At 37.1% G+C, this 23,665-nt stretch overlaps 1 protein-coding gene across 2 annotated transcripts in view; it reads left to right on the top strand.

Annotated features, from left to right (window-relative positions):
- The window catches only part of LOC127544503 (maestro heat-like repeat family member 5), a 135,243-nt gene that overhangs the window by 75,391 nt on the left and 36,187 nt on the right, over nt 1–23,665 (top strand). Inside the window, exons 12-21 of one of the 2 annotated variants that reach the window (XM_051971164.1) lie at nt 97–176; nt 775–910; nt 2,101–2,196; nt 5,563–5,667; nt 9,563–9,698; nt 10,407–10,528; nt 15,259–15,408; nt 20,031–20,185; nt 22,243–22,393; nt 23,457–23,641. In XM_051971164.1, the coding sequence (XP_051827124.1) occupies nt 97–176; nt 775–910; nt 2,101–2,196; nt 5,563–5,667; nt 9,563–9,698; nt 10,407–10,528; nt 15,259–15,408; nt 20,031–20,185; nt 22,243–22,393; nt 23,457–23,641 (1,316 nt within the window). The remainder of the gene's footprint in view (nt 1–96; nt 177–774; nt 911–2,100; nt 2,197–5,562; nt 5,668–9,562; nt 9,699–10,406; nt 10,529–15,258; nt 15,409–20,030; nt 20,186–22,242; nt 22,394–23,456; nt 23,642–23,665) is intronic. The other variant, XM_051971165.1, reaches the window with a different exon arrangement.

Genomic DNA, 23,665 nt, shown 5'->3' with positions numbered 1-23,665 from the left:
GAGGGCTTGGCTCACTAAAGGTCATACCAGTTTCTCTGTGCAGAGGACCTAGAGATTTTAACCCTGTGACTAATCCTTTATTTTGGGGAATTGCAGGTGCTGATGAAGAAAGAACCCCAAGACACACTCTGTACCACAACTCGACAGCAGGTCATGTGCGCCATATCAGGACTTTGGTAGGCTCTCCCAATTCTCCTCAAAGTGATGTCCAGTGAAACAAACATGCCCAGAGACTATCAAACTGAAAAATCCAAGACTCAGTTAGGCAGAAGATGGTAGAAAAGGGAGAATTCAAATTCACATCACACAGACATTTATGAAGTACCTACTATGTGCAAAGGTTACTTTCCACTTCCTAATCTCATGGAGCAGAAAGGCTAGTATTGTGATAAGATACCACCATGAATACGAATAATACACTATGACTGGGGATGGGGTGGGTGAGGAATGCATTTGAGAGATGTGTGGAAACCCATTCTCCTTTCTAATTTTAGAAATCTCTGACTGATTTTGTTTGTGTTCCAAGTTTTTAATTGAATTTTCTTCCTTTTGAAATGCTTGTTTCCCCAACACTTTCTGACTTTTATTTTAATGGTTGGTATGATGGTGTGGTAAAACACATGTTTTGATGTGTTCAGGCTTAGAACACAAAGCTCTCAGATTTGATTCTAATTCCATTATCTTTTTCTTCTCTCTATTTGGTCCAAATTTGTGTTTTCTTAACTGTAACTCAAATTGTACTCACATTCTTTTATTTTTCTGATAACCTCATAGCAAACTGAGACCAATGTTGGATGCCAAAAGGAAATCCAAGATTCTCTTCACATGCTTCCAAAGTGTGTTTAAACTTCCACTGAAAGAGGCTCTGGAAAAACATACCTGTCTCCTGGCAGACCCTCCTGATATACAGGTGACACAGCCAATTGTTCTCCATTATCCAAGGGGTATTCTTTTTGTTGACCGTTTTCTTTCTGTGCTGTATTTACTGTTCCTCTTCCCAACCCTTCCCTGAGGGATGAGTATCCACTGATGACCAGAGGGTGATAAAGGAAGATATAAAGGAAATTTAAACCACATCAGTTTTGGCAATCAAGATACATCAAGACTGGTACATTGGGAAATACACCCATAGCCCATCAGAGAAGTTGCCCATGATGATTTATAAGACAGTGAAGTATTAAGCAGCAATCTATTGCTGGTCTAGTCTTTTCAAATTACCATTGAATGTTCTCTATTTTCAGACTGTCCTTATCTCTACTTCTTGTGTTAAATCAATGAAGGGTATGGAGAGGAAGAAGACCACAGACATTGTCCTCCATCATTGCTGTGTCTCTTGGTATTATGGCCAATGAGAACTGTTGGTGGCTGATTTGTTGCCAGTTGAGCGCTTAACCAATCAATGCAAAGAGGGAAAGGGGAGAGTTCTCTCTTATATGTTTATGGGTCCCCAAATTCTACTTCCCAATTTATATAAAATACATACAAGAGTTCTGCTGAGTCATGCCTTTTGAGCAGATTAGGTAGAAAAGAAGTTGAAACTTGGAGATCAGTTGGTATTTGGAAACAATTTATAAATGCATCTGTGAAAATGCTATAAAGAGTAAAAAATGCTATTAAAATTCCCAAAATGATTCTTATGTGAAACAGTTTCACATGTTGTTAGGCCTGGCTTTATGCTTCTACAGAGATGGGTGGCCAACAATCTAGCATTAGGTTTGTCTTTCTCTCCCTTCATTAGGGTTCAAACACTTTTGGGACAAAAGTACTCTAAGAAAAAGGGGAAGACTTGAAATGTGTTCTTAAGGACAAAGCTGTCACTGATTTTGTGACATAAAATACAAATTATATAATATTATTCATAAAAGAAATCTTAGCAATAAACTCTTTCAACATCCCTCATTCTATGTCCTAAAAATGGCCCATAAGTGAAGGCCAGGAAGGTTATAAACAAGTGAGAGCCACTAGACAATAAATATACAGCCAAAACAGAGAGGAATGCCTATATTCTGACTCCTTAGTTCTTGTCCAACTGGGATCTCAATCAGAGTTGCATTAGGTATAACCTAGGACTCCCTTTCACTTTAGTTTTTCTCTTTCTAGAAACTCTACATGGACACCATGAGTGCCTTAGATGACCTTCTCCAGAGCTTAATCACAGAGAATCCCAAGCCAGAAGAACTTCACTACTTGCTAGGGGTAACCCAGGTTTTGGCGGGAGGAAGAGGGAAATAATTTATGTGGGATACATCCATCCAATGAACCCATGAAAGTGGGAAAGTATATTTGATTTTTTAAGTTACCATGCATTGTATTTTCTGCTCTTGGCACATATTAAATGCTTAATAAACTTTTTTTTTTCATTTACTTGTGGGATGAGGGTGTGACTGAAGATCAGAACATCGTTATCCTAAGTTTCATTACCATTGTGATTTGAAGCAGAACGTAAAGCAGAGAAAAATAGATATTTTAGCTTTTTAAAATCTTTTAAAAATATCAGAGTTGAAAGGAACAATAGAATCTAGAATATATTTATTAAAAGACAAAATGAACTTAAAATATAAACATAGAAATCCCTAATAGGAACATCAGAACATAAGTACTAGCAGAACTTTAGAACATAGAATGTCAGAATTAGAAAAACTTTAAAACACAGAATGCTGATGTGCATGCTGGAAAGGCCCTTCCATTCTGCCTAGTTCAATCTCTTATTTTCAGGGAAGGAAACAAGCCCAGATAGGGAAAATGGCTTGGTATGATCATGGGCACATGGTAGAACTCAGTCCTTAAGGTCAGGAAGATCAGATTTAAATAGTAAAAGGATTTATTCTGTTTTGTACTTGGTGAGTTTGATGTTCTAGTAACAAATGCAAGTGTAAATTTTTAGCATACAGACTTGCATGTGGAATTTGGGATTGAGGTTGTAATTGAAGACATGTGTTTGGTGGTCATATACGTAAAGTGACCATTGAAGCTATCATCTTTACTAGATAAGTAACAATGGAAATAGAGAAGAGATGATCCATAGTGTGTGGGAAGTCTGTTTTTAGGAAAAAGGAAAAAAAAAAGGAGATATCAGAGAGATGGCATGAGACCCTGGAACAGTATAGTTCCAGTTTAAGATGAAAATATCCAGAAGCAATGGAGCCCAAATGCTACAAAGAGACCAAAATGATAGGGACTAATGTTAGAGGTATAAGAAAATTAACGCTATGAGGGTAAATTGTAAATTGTAAATTATCACCATCATCACCACCACTATGAACAATTACTTCACACCACTATGAACAATTACTCATCAATGATTAATGTTAATTTGCATTATTGCTATTGATATATGATTGGAGAATCAGCATCACCATTGTCATCTGAATCAGCACTCTCACCATCAACAGCATCACTCCTATTGTCATAGCATTCTCATTACCAGCATCAGTACCATCATTACTATCACCATATTCATATCACCATCATTATAATCACTTTTATTACCATTATATTTCCATCACCACCATCATTTACAACCACCATTACTATATTCCCATCACCTTAATCAGCAACATTATCACCATCACTCTTATTATTTTATTCCCATCACCACTATCAGCATCATTGTCACCATCATTATAGTCCCATCGCCTTCATAATTATCACCATCATCATCATTGTATTCCCATCAACTTTTATCAGCAACATTGACACAATAATAACTATCACCATTTTATGACTTCATTCACCATTACTCTCATTCTCATTATCATAATCAAAATCATAATTTTATTCCACATCATTACTATCATCACTTATAAAAAAACTACATTTATTAATCCCTAATTAAATATGGTGTTGGTTTTGTTGCATTTAAATAATGCTGTAGTTCTTGAAGTTTAGTTCTCAGGTTATATTATTTAAAAAGCAAGGAGCTGTCAAAAGAATTTTTGTTTATGCAAGTTACATATATACATATATATGGTATTAGAAAACAAAACTAAATTTGAATTTGTAGATCCTCTGAAAGGATTTCAGGGACCCCCCAGCATCCTCTGAATCATACTTTGAGAACCACTACTGTAATGAGTGATAAGATAAAATTGGGAGGGAAGTGGATAAGGTTAAAAAAAGAACTAAGCTTGAAGAACTCTGGCAAACCTATGGCCTATTTCTAGCAAAATTTTTCCACACTATTCTCCTGAGGCCAGGCCCAACGCACACAGGAGGGAAGGGTGTCCCTTTAGAATCCAACCCTAGTGTTCAACATCTCCAATGCACCAGTGGTAAAATATGTCAAATGATCTCTTATACTCTAAATCACCTGATCTTTCTCATTTTGTCTTGTGTTGATCTCTAAAGTCTCAAAGCCTACTCTACTTCCTAGGAGTAAGGACAGAGATGTAACTGGAACTGGGAATAAGAAAATCCCTCATATCTATACATATAGTGCTTTCCACCACATTAACCCCATAGAGGCTGCATTTTTCTTCCAATTACAATTTGTATAAAACCCAAGTCCAGCCCATAGTTTGTACTGCTACAGCGTTTGTTCATAATTTTTCTCTTTCACATAGATGCAAAAGCATGAGAATATAATGGTGGTAAAAGTCCTGGAGTTAGCTTTTTAATAACCTGACTCCCCATCTCTGTTCTTTGTCTTACCACCTATATGATCTTGAACAGATCACTCCCTTCCTCTGGACTTCAGTTTTGTCATCAAGAAAATTAAAGGTTAGACTCAATTATCTCTAAGGACCATTCAAGGACCTTTTATTTTAGGGGTTGACACCTATATTTGAACCAATATGTTGTTTTTCTATCCCTTTTTTTTTTCACTTGAGTACTCTCAGAGGCAAGACAAGTGGTTATCATCTCTGTATTACAGATGAGGATACTGAGGTCCAGAGAAGTAAAGGGATTTTCCTCACATCTCTATGGCATTTTAAAAGTTTACAAAGTGTTCCCTATGAAGTATGTGCTATTATCCCCTTTCACAGAAGAGGAGACTGAGGATCAAATCAGCTAAGTGACTTGCCCAGGTTCTCACAAAAAGTAAATATTGAAGTAGGAAATAGGAAGGCCTTCTGATTCCCAGTCAGTGAATTTCAACCATATGATATTCCTTCTTCAACATCAGAAATCCTTTTGTCAAAGTCCCAAAGGAAGTGTCCTTAGCATTTCATATTTACTAAGCATCTACCATTAGTCCAGTTCCTGCATCTCAAATAAAATAAGAAATAGAAGAAAAAAGGCAATTCCTTGTCCTCTTACATAGTTTTACATTTTTTCTCCAGGAAATAAGAGACTCATAAAACAAGTAGAAGTACAGGGCTGACTCTGTGGTACTGTGTAATAGCAATCCAGAGAAAAGGAGATAACCCTGTCACTTAAGAAGAGCTTCCTAGAGAAGACAGTATTTAGCTGGGGTCCAATGGAGGATATAATTTGAATAAGCAGGGAAAAAGAGGAGACATCTCCCAGTGGGAATGATGGGAAAGTAGATGCTAGAGTCCTTTCAAAGATGTTCTGTTGCTCCCAATGGCTCTGTCTTATCTACCCCTCTGTTCTTTCCAGCACATGTACAGCTGGCTGGTCTCAGAGAAGGTTCATGAGCGTCAACGGGCAGTTAGAAGCTGCATGGTTCTCCTCAAGTATCTGGCACAGAAAGCCTGCTTGGATGTGAGTACCAACATCACCTGACCCTTCCCCTCACTTCATCTTACTGTATCTTTCCCTATTTCTCATAGTGATGTGTAAGTGAGCTCTTCTACATTACAGACTGTAGATCTAAAAGGAACTCCAGAAAATAAGCCAGTCCTGATCTCCATTTCCTGTCAGGACATTTGAAGGATGGATGGGCTGGGTCTGTGTATGATTATCTCTAAAGAAGGAAATTTGGGGGCAGTTAGTGATGCTGTGGATAGAGTACCAGCCCTGAAGTCAAGAGGACCTGAGTTCAAATTTGACTCAAATACTTAACACTTCCTAGCTGTATGACCCTGAACAAGTCACTTAATCCCAATTACCTCAGCAAAAAAAAAAAAAAAAAAAAAAAAAAAAAGATTTCATGCCCACACTGATTGCAAGCATCATAGTTTCATTAGCACAATTATATTATTAGATACCACAATGGGGTAAGAAGCAGCAGAACTACGCTTCCAACTCCAGGTCCTCTAATTCCAAATTAAATTTTCTTTCCACTATGCCATACTCTTGACTCTCTCTTTTTCTCTCTCCCCTTTTCTTTCACTCTCTCTCTCTCTCTCCTTTTCTTTCTCTCTCTCTCGCTCTCTCTTTCTCTCTTTCTCTCTCTTTCTCTCTCTCTCTCTCTTTCTCTCTCTTTCTCTCTTTTTCTGTTTCTGTCTCTGTCTCTCTGTGTCTCTCTCTTTCTCTCTCTCTTTCTCTTTCTGTCTCTGTCTCTCTGTGTCTCTGCCTCTCTCTATCTCTGTCTCTCTCTGTCTTTCTCTTTCTCTTTCTTTTTCTCTGTCTCTGTCTCTCTGTCTTTTTTCTCTTTGTTTCTATCTCTCTGTGTGTCTCTCTCTTTCTTTCTTTCTCTCTCTCTCTGTCCCCCTCTTCATATACATGTCTATATGTATATTTATATGTATATCTATCTATATGTATATATACAATCTCTCTATATACATGTGTGTTATACATACATGTATGTGTACAGATGTACATGTAGACTATAAAAATGGAAAGTTTTATTGTATGTGGAGCAAGCTAGCTGGAAAATTTGGATGATTCCAATTTTGTTAGCAATATCCCACGCCTCTCAGTCCAGGATATATAAGACTTAGGTCCTCTTTCCATCAGGCTAGACCACTGTGGGAACTTTGGTCAAAGTGTTCTTTATACCCTATTTAATCTGATGTTTGTTGGCCTTAATATTTACCAAGAATAGCAAGGGAGGAGTATTCAATCTTCTTCACAACAAATTCAATGGTCAAGGGAAACTTGATGATGATATGGTGATCAAGCTTGTTAGTGCTAGGGGGACTTTTCTAAGAGTACTTGGATTGCTTTTAAACTGAAATTGCTTGGTTGCCAGAAAGTGGGAGGCATTTGGATTTCCATCTTTTGGGGGCTATGATCATCCTTCATCACTGCCTTCTTGGCCATCAGGAATTTTGATTCAGCTTCTGCCTTAAGAGGGACAACCCTACCTTCTTTGCCTCTGGATGCCATCTTGGAGGAAATGTTGCATAATGTTACTTCTTGAAACATCGAAAATATCAATACTATATAAGTGTATTTTGGCTAAGCCCAGAGATAGATTTAAACATAGAGTACTCCAATGACTCTCTCATCTTGTCATCTTGTCAAAATTCTATGCCTGCTCAACGTGGGTGATTCTTGAACAAGTCCTAATAAGTTCACCATCAAAATTTCACTTAAAATCTTGGAAGCCTCTCTTACTTTTCCATAACGTCAGAAGAATATTCAGAATGTCCATGTTAGCTCTTGATCTTACCACATGGCTTTTTTATACTGAACATTTTTAAATGGCATATTTTACTCTATTCTCCTTAATTCCTTCTTTGTATTATTTTATGGACTAATTAACACTATCCATGGTCCTCTCTGTTGGTCTCTTAGTGATAATCACATTTAATTGTTTGGAGATTGTTATATTCCATGACTCATAACTGTAAGATAATACTAGGAGAACACTGGTATTAAAGAGAGAGGTCTTTGTTTCAAGAAGAAATTTGTAGTTATTAAAAGAATATAACAATTGCCCAAAGAATATAGCAGTTTCCCAGAGGTATTTCAGTCCAGTCTCAGCTTCCTGTTTAATTCTCCAGTTAATTGTCCATGTACATTATAGACATATAAACATACACGTATATGTATGTACACTTATATAGACAGTTGTATACATGTGTAGCCAAGTGTATGTCACATATGCATATGTGTAGGTATATATAGATACATCTATTCACAGGCTTTATAATTTGTCCATCTTATTTTATAATATACACTGGACAGTAAGCATTCTTTATTCACTTGTGAATTTGTCTCATGTGAATAATTAGACCAAATTCTTTTTTCCCCCCTAAGGCAATTGGGGTTAAGTGACTTGCCCAGGGTCACACAGACAGGAAGTATTAAGTCAGAGGAAGTATTATTTGAATTTATGTCCTCCTGACTTCAGGACTGGTGCTCTAGCCACTATACCAATTAGCTGCCCCTAGACCAAATTCTTGAGTAGTTTTTGTGCCTCATTCAAGAGATTGTAATAGACGAGTAATTAATGTAATCTACACAATATCATCCTTAAGCAGGAGTTATCTGAAGGACATCACCATCTATCTATAGGGTATCCCTCTTCCTTTTGGACTTTGTACCATAGCCAGTGCCTTAACTCTCTCTGTTTTATGCTTCAATTGTTAATATGTTCCCTCATTCCCTGAAATTACTCTGTATTCACTACCTACATTCATGCATATGTGTGTATAGACATATAGTTATTTATATGCTATAAAATTTAAGTTCTCACTCTGCCCCCACAGAAGAATTTAAATTCCTTGAATAATGAAATTATCTAGTTTATCTTTCTATCCCTGGTACCTATCATATATGTAGGTGCTTAATAATTGCTTAATGAATTAAGATGAGTTGAATATTCATAATCAGAATCATCAAAGTTATTTTTGAATTTGCTTATCTCAAAGATCTTTGTATAATTTTTATATCTGTATGGGAGATACCTTGTTAAAGGAAAGCTTTTTTTTTAAGCTTCATTTTGCTCTTATCTATATAGACAAATTGCCTTCCTTTCATTCTATTCAAACATAGGAGAAACTTGTAATGACTTTCAGTCAACTGTGTGACATTAAGAATATAGGACTAGAATCTCACTATATGATGATTCTGAAATATTCCTCTCTCCAAGCAGCCATCATCTCTTCTGAAGACTTCTACTTTAAGGAATGGCCCAGGTCAGGCATCCTTCACTTTTTTCCTGGCTCTGATTGCTTTTTGGATTTTTCTGCCATGCCTTAGCTGCCTTCTCACTCTAATACATCCCTCCATTCCTGTAGTTCTCTTTTCCTATAGATGAGTACCTCCCAGGACTCCATTTTGAAGGATAACTCAGGCCAGTTAAACTCCTTCTCCCACATCTGCTTCTACCTCCATGCCCTTGCTCAGGTACTTCCCTGGCTTCCCTTGCTTTTCAACTTCATTTTATGTATTATTATATATCATTAGAATGTAAGTTTCTTGAGGACAGGCAATTGTCTTTTTGCATGTAATTATACCCTATGGCACAATGCCTGATACATAGGAAGTGTTTAACAAATGTTTGTTGATTTGTTTTTTGGGGAAGCATAAATGAATTTTAGGGATGGAAAATCAGGACAAAGAAATAGCTCTAGGCATTATTTATCCAGAAAGCTGTAGGTCTGTTGTGGAAAGCACAATAATTTAGGAATAAGAAACCTTGGATTCAAATTCTGAAACTCATTTCCATTGTTAAATGAAAAGGATGAATTAGATCATCTCTTAGGTCCCTTGAAGCCTGAAATTACAGTTATACTTATTTTCTTTATTTTTCTCTTGCCAGACAACAGAGGAATTTGGAAGAATTGGGCACCTTTTGGGCACACTGGCCATGTTATGTCAGGATCCAGACAAAGAAATACAGCAGATGGTGCTTGAAGCAATTAATTACCTATACCAAATCCTCCTATATCAGAAAGGTGATACTTGACAGGAATCCTAATTTATTGATTTATCTGTGTCCATGTCTCCTCCTACAGAGTTACTTACCATCATTCCTAAACTCACCTTCCAATATTGACCAGACCAAGCAATGACTTTATTCCAACCATAATAGTAATCTCTGTGACAACATGCTATGTAACCATGATCTCATCCCAGAAAGGATCACATTTCTATCTCTGAATACCTCCCTACACTAACCTCACCATAAATCTAAGTACATCCCTAACACCGACTCTTCTCCACAACCCTTGCCACACCATAATTTTATCTCACAGTATCCCTGGTCTCATCTCAGCCTTGACCTTGTCCCCATCCTTGACCATACCCTGGCCTTTTCCAAATAACCAACCTTGAGCTCGCTACAATTCTGACTATAATTCAGCTCTAACTTTAATTCATTATGTCCCCAGATTTTGACCAAACCCTCAAGCTCTTGACCACATTGTACACATCCCCATCCTAACCCAACCTGACCAAACCTGATCCCAACTCTGACCTCTTATGTAGCCCTGTATACACCCTACCTCAACCATACCCTAACACCAACTGCATCCCAAATGTCCCCACATTGTCTGTTTCCCAATTTTGATGCCTACTCTATTTTCAACTCTGAAGTAGAAACACAGACAGCTAGAGTTGTCTTTTAGGAAACAGCAGCATTTATAATCATGTCTCTTCACCAGGCTTGGAGACATCTGTCCTTTTCAGAAATGTGGAGCACAGCGAAGAAACCCAGAGTCTCTCAATACAGGAGCCAATACCTATGCCGGAGATTCCTGTCAATCCCACCACCCACATTATTAAGGTCAAAGCTCTAGAGGGATCAGCAGGGCAGAGTGGGAGGGCTTACCTTAGATTTACATGGAGCCTCTCTTCTAGGTCAGTTAGAAGTCTCATCTCCCAGCCTTTACTGAAGAGTCAAGAATAAGGATAGCATAGAAAGAGCATTGGATTTAAAATCAGAAGTGGTGGTTGTTGTACATACAGCCATTTCAGTCATGTACAACTCTATCATTTGGAGTTTTCTTGGCAAAGATACTAGAATGGTTGTCTCCTTCCTTTTTCAGTTCATTTCATAGATGAGGAAACTTAAGGGTTAAGTGACCTGTCCTGTGTCACACAGCTAGTAAGTATCTGAGATCATATTAGAACTCAGAAAGATGAGTCTTCCTTACAGGATTTGGGTTCAAGTTCCACTCTATTCTCACCACTTAACTACCTATGTGACTTTAAATAAATCACTTAAACTTCCTAGCCTTCAATTACTTCATCTATAAAATATCACTTCTTTAATGGGCAAGATACACTGGACTTTATTTACAAAAACAACCCTCATTTTCTAAATTTAGCCTACAAGTCATGGTTTGGTGATGGGGTTCCTAGCCTGGTAAAAAAGTAGAATTCTATGAACATAATCTCATATACCTAGATTTCAGCAAAGCTTTGGACAATCACATTATCCCTAAAATCAAGAATGGTTGGACAGTTGATAGATACATTTTTTTATAAAATTGTATTTAAAAAATTTTATAACTGAATCTAAAAAATACTAATTAATGGAGAGTTAACAACTTTGACAGGTTTGAGATCTATTCTGTTTAACTTTTTCTCAATCATTTGGATTAAGGCATAAGGTACATGGACAACTAGGTGGCACAATACATAGAGTACATTCTTGAGTCAGGAAGACTCATCTTCCTGAACTCAAATCTAGCCTCAGACATACTGTTTGCCTCAGTTTCCTCATCTGTAAAATGAGCTGGACAAGTAAATGGCAAACTACTCCAGTGTTTTTGCCAAGAAAATCCAAATTGGATCACAAAGAGTCAGACATGACTGGGTCTACTGAACAACAACAACAAAAAGTTATTTGCTTATCCAATTTGCAAATAAAACAAAACTGGAAAGAGAAGAGTAGTTCAGGGGATCATAGTGTCATATATTTAAAGGAGGAAGGGAGAGGACTTCAAAATGATCAAGTCCAATGATTTCATTTTACAGATTAAGAATCTGAAACCCAGAAAAGGACAATAATTTGTCCCAGGTCGCACAGGCTAAGCCATAGATCTAGGATTTGAATCCAGACTCTCTAATTCCAGACAAGCACTTTTTGTGCAATAATATATAGAATGCCATAGTCAAAATCTAAAAAGATCTCACAAACTTGAACAATGAACCAAATCCAATTAAGTACATTTTTATTAGGAATCATCATAAAGTCCTACATTTGAGTTAAGAAAAATCAAATAGTATTTGTGGTTTGATAGACCCAGAGTACAGATCTATGACAGAGTGGAAAAAGGACTTAGATTGGCCTCAAAGTTCAGTTTCAGGTCTGTCTCCTTTCCTACTTAAAGTTATAATTATAATGGTATGATCATTATTATTTTATGTCATATATTTAATGTAAAGAGCACTGAATTTTTAGAATCAAGGAAACTGACTTCAAATTTCAGCTCTGCTATATGCCTATGTGACCTTGGACAAATGGTTCAACCTCTCTGGGCCTCCAAATATGTCAAAATGAAAAGGCAATAGAAGATACCTGAAGTCCTTTATAGTTTCTAAATTCTATGATTCCATGAACAGTTTTAGGAACTAAGGAAAGGGGATAGGGAAAAACATTTATTAAATACCTCCTGTATGCAAGAATTTACAAATCATTCCAGTATCTTTTACAAGAAAATCCTAAAGGGGCAGGGGGAGGAAGACGGGAGGAGAATCACAAAGAGTCAGACAGCACTGAAAAACAATTCAATAAAAAAATGCCAGACATATGTCGATTGATCCTCACAACAACCCTGAGAAGAAGGCACTATTATTATTCCCATTTTACAGCTGAGAAACTGAAAAGGGAGAAATTAAGTGACTCATCCTGGGTCACATAGCTAGTAAGTATCTGAAGTCAGATTTGAACTCATCTTTCTGAGTCCAAATCCAGTCTTACCTAACTTTGGGATACACATTCTTGTCTCTAATCACTGAAGGTCCATTAATGAAGCTTCTTGCCATCTAACCATCCAGACAGACCCTTAATATTAACTAGTCACAAGACATAGTTTAATAAAGCAATGGCTCTTTTGAGTCACTATAGACCTTTAATATCAACTGGTCATAAGACATAGTTCAGAAAAAGCAATCCCTGTATTAACTCAAGGGAGCTGGTTTCTTTCTCCAGTTTTGATACCAAATTCCTATTGAACCTTCAATTCTATTCATCAGAAATTTCTTAGGATCACTCACAGGGTTGTTAGGCACTGGACTGTGCAAAGGCAAAGATTAAACAATCCCCAGCCTTCTGAGAATTTACATTCTACTGGGGAAATAAAGTCTACCCAGTTAGTAAAGACAAAATATATTCAAAGCAAATTCACAATAACTTGCTGAGGAGAAATAATAACTGGAAAGATCATGAATGGCTTCAAAGATGATGGGGATTCCATGACTTGCAGGTGAAGAAAGGGAGAGATCCAAGCACAGTACATATGAACAAAAACCAGAAAATAGAATATTATATACAGAAAATAATAAGCAAGTGTGAAAGGGAAGAATGTGAGATCAGCCCAAAAATAAAAGTTGGAGCCATATTATAAACTTCCATACATTTCATATTCCCTCAGAAGCAATAGAGAAGTCACTGAAATCTGTTGAGGAGGGCAATGGAATGATCAGATGATACACGTTAGGAATATCAATCTGGTAGCTGCAAGGATAATGGATTTAAAAGTAGAGATTAGGCTTTAGTGATCATATACAAAGAGACTAAGATTCTCTTCAAATATTTCATTTTAATAGTCCTGCTAAGAAATGATGAGAGAAACTTAAACTATGATGATGAGTGTATAAATGGGAAGAAGGAGACATTGGAAGAAATGTTAAAAATGTAGAATCAATAAGACTTTGACAACTGGTTGAATATGGAGAGACAATAAAGACTCCTGGATAATTCCCACGATTTCCTCTTTAGATGACTGGAAGGATAACAGCACCATTGAAAAAAACATTCAGATGTTAAGGTGAAAGTTGAGCTTGAGGGGAAAGATCATGAAGTTTAAGATACCAACGAGATCTATCTTGTGGAGATATCAAACAGGAAAATGGTAGACCTGAGCTCAGGAATGAAATAAGGGTTGAACATGTTGACTTGGGAGTTACCTTGAAGAGTTTGAATTCATGGGAACTGATAAGATCACGTATAAAAGATGTGTAGTAAAAGACAGGAATTCAGGACAGAACATATTTGTTCCTAAGGGATAAGATCGGGACTGAGAAGAGACCACTGGATTTAATCATTAGAAAGTTATTGGTGAACTTTGAGAAAGCATTTCCAGTCGAGCAGTGGGATCAGAAGTGGGATAGAAGGAATTGAGAAGTGAGTGGAAAGTAGTGAATTGGAAAAATCAAATAAAAGCAGAGGCAACTACATAGTGCTGTGACTATGGAGCTATACTAGTTTGAGTCAAGCCTGAGACAGTGACCCTGGATAAATCATTTAATCTCTCTAAGCCTTAGTTTCCCCATCTTTAAAAAGGGAACAATTATTGTACTTACCTCCTAGAATTGTTGTGAGGAAAAATTTATAAATTTGTAAATTATTTTGCAAATCTTATAGTATGATGTAAATATAGTATCACTTTCATTATTGGATAGCTTTTTCTAGGATTTTGATCTTTGCTTAGTCATTCCTCTCTCTCTGGATCTGTTTCCTTTATGAGATAAGAATAATCTTATCTATTGTATCTTCCTTGAGAATTACTTGTGACAATGCTATGGAACTGTATGAATATGAATAATCTTCTAGATTTTAAAATGCCCTGCAAGGATGGTCTCAGAAAAAAAAAAAAAAAAAGCAGAAAGTCCTCCTTGAACTCAAAGTGAAATAATGTACTGTATACAAAGTGATAGCAATGTTCTGGGATGACCAACTGTGAATGATTTTGCTATTCTGGGTAGTACAATGACCCATGACTATTCTGAAGGAATTATGATGAAAATCCTACCCATACCCAGAGAAGTAACTGATTGTGTCTGAATACAGATTGCAGCATTCTCTCTTTCTCTATATTTCACTTTCTTTTTAATTTAATTTTTCTTGAGGATTTTTATTTTCATTAGGGTGGGAGATCTCTGTTTTCTTTCATAACTTAGACTTTTGTGGAAATGTTTTACACAACTTCACATGTACTTTCTTAATTGTGAGTGGGGATTAGGGAGAGAACCTATCAAAAATTTTAAAAACAAATGTAAATTATTTTGAATGCAAGTGGAGAAAAATATTAAAATTTTAAAAAGAAAAAAGAAAATACCCTGCAAATATAAAATATCATTTTCCAATCAATCCAGGAAACCCATCCTGAAAAAAAAAGATTTCAGGGACCATTTATTGGGCTAGATAAATAAGGGAGTTAGTGAAAAGAGGCAGAAAGAAACCCAAAGGAAGAGATTAGACCTTAGAAGGTCTAGGGCACCACCATTCATAGGGCCAGAGTGGGTTATTGATCCCAATGTGACTTTTTCTCTCCTTGTTTGATATAGGAGTTTGCAAAGAATTTATCTCTGTCTCAGATGAAAGATCTCATCTGGACAGTGATAGATGGTCTAAGGAGTAACTTGGATTTCCAAACAGAAACTGCAGGGGATATGCTCATTGTCATCCTAGAAGACTTTGGCCCTCGAGTGGAAAAGGTATGAATGTTTGAAGGATCAGGGATTAACTGAGAGGGAACAGGGCTAAGACACAGAGTCCAGAGCTTTTCCTTCAGGAAAGGGGATACAGTCTATATCCTAAATAATTAAGTACCCAAATGAAAAGGGGATGGGTTGGATTAGAGGAGGTGGTGGCCATAAAGATTACTGGATTTAGATTTAGTCAAGAGGACCTAGATTTAAATCCAAACTCTGTTACTTGTTCATTGTATGAACTGGGGCAAATCACTTTCCACCTCTATGGAAGTTGTGTCTCTGAAGTCCCATCTGATTATAAATCCTATCCTTTGGATAGATCTCCAGTGATGGAGTTAATAGTTAATAGTGGCTAAATAAGTTCCAGAACACTAGATTGGCTTTTCCAAGAGACTCAGGTCAATTGCTGTTGCCTCAGTGGAAAGTTTAATTAAGCACTAATTTTTTACCTGGAATCAGTAAGTAAGCATTTTATAAGTGCCTACTATGTGCTAAACATTGGGGAATACAAACACCAAAATTAAATAGTCTTTGCCGTCAAGGAGATTATATGTGGTCAGTGCCACAATCAGTTATGGTGAAGACACATAGTAAATAAAATGTCCTACCTAGGAGAATTTGGGAGTTCTGGTTCAACCAAGGAGAAAATCAAATATCAAAAACTATGAAAGAACAGTCAATTAGAATTTATTTTGAACCTATTATGTTCCAGACATTGAGCTAAGGGCTGAAAAAAATGTAAAACAGAGACTCAGATGTTCAACTGTGAGCCATAGGGTGCCTCAAGATAGATAGAACTCAGTGTAGACTGGAATAAGAAACAAGGTGTACAAAAACCAGAGCTCTGGCATAAAGGATATGAACCAGATTATAATAATAATAGCATTTATACAGTTTTTAGATTTACAAAGCTCTTTATGTGTGTTCACTTATTTAATCTTACAACAACCCTAAATAGGTGCTAATGTTATGCTTATTTTACAGATAAGAAATATAGAAGGATTAAGTGACTTGAATAGAGTCACACAGCTTGTGTCTAAAGCTAGATTTGATCTCAGGTTTATTCTAACTCTAAGTCCTGAGTGCTATTCACTGGGCCACCCAGCTGCCTAGATCCAATCCTTCTTCCCCTCTCCCTTCTAACAGCTATGCCCAGGTTTTCTTAATTTTCTTTAAATGAAAATTATTTGATGATATATAATATCTATCCTCTGAAATTCAAATTCAATAAACTCTGTTTATTAGTTCAATTGAACATAATTACTTCTCTGATTACAAATGTAAGGAAACCAGACCTCTGGTAGGAAGAACATAGCTAGTATTTATATTGCTCTTTCAGGTTTGCAAATACCTGTGTTCTAAAATTCAATTTAAAAACTCTCCTTGTTAGTTCTGTGCAGCATAAGAAGCACTAGATTTGAATCCAAAGGGACCTAAGCTTGATTCCAACCTTACTTTTAATTATATCTGTGACTTTGAATAAGTCATTTTCATTCTCTGTTCTTATTTCTAATCTTCCTTCTAACTCAATCTATGAGTCAGGATCACTTTTCAGTCCTTTAAAAAAATATCCCTTATAAATTCAGCTCAACTTAAATTAAAAAAAAAAAAAAAACATTTGCTAAGTTCCTGTTAAGTTGAAATCACTATATACTTAAGAGAAGTAAAACACAGATAGACAAGGCAATGGTAGAATTATAGAGGAATCTCCAAGCTGGATGAAACTTTCAAAAAGGTTACATCCCCTATTTAATCTGCAATATTACTGACATGTGATACAGCCTCTCCTGAGTACCTCGGGGTCCTTCTAGGACTAGATCCTTTCTCTTTTGAACAACTATAATTGTTAGAAAGCACTTTTATATAAAGCCAAAATCTCTCTCTCTGTCCATTTTTGCCCATTACTTTTAGTTTTCTATGGCTCCAAGTAGAATGAATAGAATCCCTTTTCCACATGATGGTCCTTCAAATGCCTGAAAACATCAAGTAGGCCCTTCTCCAAGTCTTCTTCAGACTGAGCATCCCCATTTCCTTTACTTAAGCTCACAAAACTGGATTTCAGGGTACCTCAATTCAATTCAATTCATCAAATACCTATTAAGGAAAAGGATAGGAAGATTTAGTGAATACAGAGCTGGGCTAGCAGATGGTTCACTGGGTAAGTCTCAATTTTTGAGTGCACTAGGCATCTTTCTAAGTTTTGATATAAAGGAGTTTTCTCATCTAGTAATTTCCATTATCAATAAGATTACAAGTCTAGACTCCATCATATCAATTAAGGGAAATAAGCACTTATTAGGTGTCTACTGTATGCTAAGAAGCACTTGATTTTTTTTTAATCCCTAATATCAAGGAGTTTATACTGTTGACTGCCAGGATTTTTGCAAAACTCTCTTGAGACAACACAATTGCCTGGTTGCAGATATAGTCATCTTGTCCCCAACTCATCAATGTGATGTGGTATTGCAGAGCTGAATATAATAGTCCAGATGTGTGGTTAATGTTTGACATGTATTTCAATCTGGGACAAAGGACAGAGAAATGCTGTCTTTCCTCTCCTTTCTTTCTACCCAACTCCAGCTTTTTGGCAGAATGAAATCTGCTCACGGACATTCCCACTCTATCAAGTCTCCACCTAAAGGAGAAGTTTATATCAAGTCTAAATTCACATCCTTGAAACTCATGCCTTTGTTCCTACTTGCATCCTCTGAGCCTAAGAAGTTTAAGTCATCCCTCTTCCACCTCACAAAATCTCTGAGATTCCTTGTCTACTCTAATTCTAGGACACTATGGTACCATGAAGTATTAAAGTCAACAATCACAACTCCCCTAAGTCTTCTCCTCTCCTTGGAAACCATCCTCAGTTCTTTTCATTGGTTCCTTGTTGCACAAACTTGAATCCCCATCACTATTTGGTTCCTACTCCATGTATTCTCAGTAAGCAGAAGAGCACAAAGACAATGCTGTGAGGGTTTGGGGGGGGGGGTAGAAAGAGACCTAACTAAATTTTTATACAAAAAAGGAATTTCATGTAGTTGAAAAAGTTGGGGATCCAATGTTCCAGTCCATAGAGTTGGTGGTCCTATAATACTTTGAAGTAGGCTCTTCCCTTTTCCTAGAATATTCTCTCTTTTCACTTCCATGTTTTGGGAATCTTAATTTCCTTCAGTCCTCCTTGGAGTACCATCTTCTATAATAAGCCTTTCTTGATATATCTCTACCTCGATCTTGAGTTATTAGAATCTAGAAATCACTTCATATTTGCTTTAGAGGTGCTTTCTATTAGTCTATAGGTATGTATGAAGAATTCCCCACATTTCATTCCTAATGTCAAGTGGAATGGAAGTTTTCTTTGGGCAAGACTGTTCACATGTGTTTCTATCTCCAGAGACTAGCCTGACACATACTAAGCATTGGATAAACCAGGATACTGAAAGGGCCTTCAATTAATGTCACGTAAGGGTTGTTTGAAAAAACTAGGGGTATCTGTTTATTTTGGAAAGAGAAGACTTAAGGACAATTTTTTTTAGTTGCCTTTAAGTATTTGAAGGGCTGTCATGTAAAGAGGGTGCTGATTTGTTCTGTTTGACCCCAAAGGCTAAACCAAGAGTAATGGTGGAGGTTACAAAGAGGCAAATTTAGGCTCAAGGTCAGGAAAAAATTCCTAATTAGAGCTGCCCCAAAGTAGAATAAGCTGCTCCAGAAGCTGTGAGTTCTTTCTCTTAGAAAATCTTCAAAAAAGGCTGGATGAACACTCAACTGGTATGTTAGTGTCCAAATTTCTTTAGCATTTGAATTGGATTAAATGGCAACTAAGGTTCCTTCAAACTCTTAAATTCTGTAATTTTGTGAAATACTTGAACTGAATTTCTTATTTTTGCTAATGGTGCTATTATTGAGGGTAGCAATATAGTCAAATAATGGTTAGCTATATGACTCAAGACAAGTTATTTGATCTGTACCTGCCTTAATTTCCTCATCTGTAAAATGAAGATAAGAATAGTCTAAACTACCATCACTATTGTACATAAAAGATCTGCAGTTTTGTGTGCATTTTTTATTATGCTATGTTATAAAAATGCCTGTTTTTATTCCTTAAATTAAAAATACTTTTAAAGAATAATTGTGAGGATCAAACAAGATAATATTTGTAAAGAAAGCACTAGCCATAGTGCCTGACACATAATAAGCACATATTAATAAATGCAAGGAGGTGGTGCAGTGGATAGAGGGTACTGGACCTGACATCAGGAAAACCCAAGTTCAAATCCAGCCTCAGATGGTTAGAAGCATGTAATTCTGGGCAAGTCACTTAAATTCTGGGCAGTTTCCTCTACTTTAAAAATGAGCTGGAGAAGGAAATGGTGAACTCTGCTTCAATATCTTTACCAAGAAAACCCCAAATGGAATTCCAAATAGTCAGATGGATACAACTGAACAGCAATAAATACTAGATTCCCTTCCTCAGTCATCTGCTCCAATCTCTACCAGCCACCAATGTTTAATACTACTTGTGGTCTTTGACTCTTCAAGCCCCTATACCCAACCAGTCACTATGTCTTTTTGATTCTGTCTCTTGGTGTTTTGCCTACATATTTCCTCTGCTTTTTTTCTCCTCCTCTCAGGTTTCAGACATCAGCCGGACCCTCTATTGTCACTTCATCTCCATTGAAGCAGTGAATATCAAGAAAAAAATCCTGAAGGCCATCACCCTGATATCTAGATACCACACCCAGGACCTAGTGAACTCCTTTCTGGAGTATTCTCTCCCACTGGACCGGTACAATGGGACATCTCAGGGATCCCAGCCTGGCCAGACCTCAGCAGAGCTCTGGAGCTGGCTAAGTTTGCGTGGTAGTCGTATTCAGAAATCTGAAGTGGGATCCTGTCAGGATGCCTGGCTATACAACAGGATATTTGTATGACCTAAAAAACCACTTCCTCTCTCATCTCTCAGTTTCCCCTTCTCCAAAATGACAGTGATAATCCTTGTGTGATCTGCCTCCTGATAGTTGTTAGGAAAATGTTTTACAAATCTTACAAATTCTAGAAAGAGGAGGTTTTAAATATAATGAATGGGAAAGCAGTTGTAAATTATCATCTTCTTTAGAGTTCCCAGAGACCACTTTCTCAGTTCTATGATGTCATTTCCCACCCCACTTTCCAGAGTTCTCTGCAAGAGGCTAAGGAGGATTCACAAAGAATGCACAGTCTCTATTCTCAAGAGTCAAGAGTCTTTCAGTCTACTGAGGAAAGCAAGATTCAAAGTTGGATAGTTTATAATAATAAGTAACATGGGGCCTATTCAGTTATACTATAATAATTTTTTTTAATTTTAGGTGCTATAATAATATTAAAAATTCCCTCCATTTTTAGAATATATGTTTTCAAAGTACTTTCCTCACAATAGCTCTATGAAGTCATAGCTGCTTTCATTTGAAAAACTGATACTGTAAGTCCAGGGTTCATCACTTTAGATATGAAAGGAATGTTAAAATTCATCAAGGCCATCCCCTTATTTACACATGAGGAAACAAGAATATCAGAGAGGAAAAATGACCTTCCCAAAATCACATAGCCAGTGTTAGACCCAAGATTTGAAACCAGATAACATGTATAGACCAGATCCTAGAAGGCAAGAGTTAAAGGAACAAGGGGAAGATAAGGGACTCAGTAGTTATAAAAGGTTGTCCGGAGGAGGTAACACTTGATTTTGGATCTGGAATTATACGGTAGAGTCTGTCTAGATCTAAATGATGACCCAAACTGTACTGTACATGTTAAAGGGACAATAAGGATTCTAGATCTAGTTAGAACCATTAGTTGTTATTGGGAAGTATCAGCTGCTAAAGTTGGAAGGCTAAATTGTGACCAGTTCTGAGTATCAAGCTAAAAAGTTTGAACATTTTCTTTTAAGAAAGGGTTCCCCAACTTCAATGGGGCAGTGTAATAATAATATGTATAACTTTATAGTGCTATTTATATCTTGGAGTCTTGAGTTCATTGGGCAATGGAAAGAGGAGAAAAGGAATATTCCCATGTTGAGCTTTTTGCATTTGAACAACAGACCTCAATCCATTGCTTGGAGCTCCCCTACCCTAGGCATTGGGCAATTTTTGAAAATTATCTCTGTTAGGGAAAGTAGAATCAGTCACAAAGTCATAGGTCTATTATAATTATTATATGCCCAGAATTTAACACTTCAGAGTTACAAAGCTAATGTCAAATATCTTGAAGGTCACATAGTGCAGTGAAAAGAGCATGCTGGATTTAAAAGCAAAGGATCTAAGTTCAAATGGAATTTTTAAGCTGTGTGATCTTTAGACAAGTCATATGACCTCTCAGCCTCTGTTCCAAAAAAGTTAGGTTAGTGCACCTCTACGATTACTTATGGTTTTTTGTATTTTATATATAAGCCATGAAGAAGATTAGAGTCAGGACTACATTGGGAAAAACCAGGAAATGTTCTGACCCTATCCTGGAGCTCTCGGACTCCTCATTTTTCAAATGAGGAAACAGGATTAGATGCTCTCAATATCCCTTCTGGTTTGAAAACCAGGGATCTGTTGATTTAGTGGAGCAGTGGATAGAGGATTAGATTTGGAATAAGGAAGCTCTGAGTTCAAAACTTTACACTGGATATAGAAAAAAGCTCTCCACTTCAAAGATCTTACCCTTGGCTTAGAGTGAAGGATACAGAGTTTAGAATAAAATTAGTTAGAGCAAGTCTCTGCCAGAGGCTCCAGTGAGGAATTTGGGGTTAGGAATATATGTGAAGGATCAAGCCAACCCAAATAATTTATTACAACCCTCTCTGATTCTTGCATTTTTTGGCAGTGAAACCATCAATCTTTGGCGGGCCATGGGGGCAGAAAGACTGACAGCCCCCAAAGTGCTCCATGAGCTGCTCATCAAGCTACAGGAGCGGCCAACTCCAGGACAAGTCAAAGGCGCCACGGAGATTAAGATCTACCTGGATTCACTAGCTGTAAGTCAAGAACAAGGGATCGTTATGGGACCAATCAATTATTAATAAGCATTTATTAGGCACTTCCTATATGACAGGCTAAGCACTAGAGTTTCAAAAAGATGCAAAAGACAGTCCCTAGCCTCAAATAACTTGCAATCTAATAAGGGAGATACATGAAACAAATATGCACAAAACAAGGAGCCATTTGGAATTTCTCTCAATCATCTTCACAAAGCAAAAACAAGGCTTGTCCCCCACCCTATTAGAACCCAGGATTATCTGCCGTTGGGGGAGAAAGTGCAATTTAAGTACAAAATGTCAGCATCTAAGGATCTGGGTTCTACTGCTTATGCAACTTCATATCTCTATGACTTTGGCAACTTTCTTGGACTTGATTTCCCTGATTTGTAAAATGAAGGGGTCAGACTAGATGGCCTCTTGAATTACGGAGATCACCAGAAGAGGAGTTAGTGACCCAGCTCCAGTATTTTCTCAACATGGAGGTTCCAGACTAGGGGAATAGCATATGCCTTTGAATCAGAGGTGAGGGTTTAAATCTTGGTTCTTCTATTTATTAGCTCTGCCTTAATCAAGTGAATGTCTTAATTTCTCTAAGCCTCAGTTTCCTCATCTGTAGAAGAGAAATAATTATACATGTAAAAGGGAAATAATTATCTACCTTAAAGATTTTTGCAATAAAAGAACTTCAGCAACCTTACAAGCACCCCAGAAATGCTCATTATTGTTATATCAGAGCCTTCCAGCTAGAGGTCTTAACCCTTTCTGCGTCATGAGCCCCATATCTGATGAAGTCTAGGAACTCCTCCTTATGATAAGCTTTTAAACACACACACACACACACACACACACACACACACACAAGGAAATAAATGATATTGAAATATCATTATCAAAATATTGGAAAAACAATTAGATCAACTCCAGGTTAATCCTGCACCCAGTGGGAACGGGACTAGGACTAGGAAGAAATAAACCTTGAAGAGCTAAAGGAGAACTCAGCCCTCTCTTCTTGAGAAATCTTCATCCTGAAAGCCATTCTCCCTTGTTTTCCTCCTGGCAGGCCATGAATACACTCTATGAAATTCAGTATTCCCGTGAATACAAAGAAGCTGTACGGAACTGGTATCCACAGCTCCTTCTGGGTCTCCTAACTCAGCTTCACTACCTCTTTGAGCTCAGCATGGCTGAATCACCCAAGAAAAGTGAGCTGGCAGAGGATGCAGAAACAATAGCCAGCCCCCAGAGGTAAGGACCACAGCATGTATTCTA

This window comes from Antechinus flavipes, chromosome 1, assembly GCF_016432865.1.
Source record: "Antechinus flavipes isolate AdamAnt ecotype Samford, QLD, Australia chromosome 1, AdamAnt_v2, whole genome shotgun sequence".
NCBI lineage: Eukaryota > Metazoa > Chordata > Mammalia > Dasyuromorphia > Dasyuridae > Antechinus > Antechinus flavipes.
Note: the sequence above shows the minus strand (reverse complement) of the source record. Positions and strands in the feature narration are given on the sequence as shown.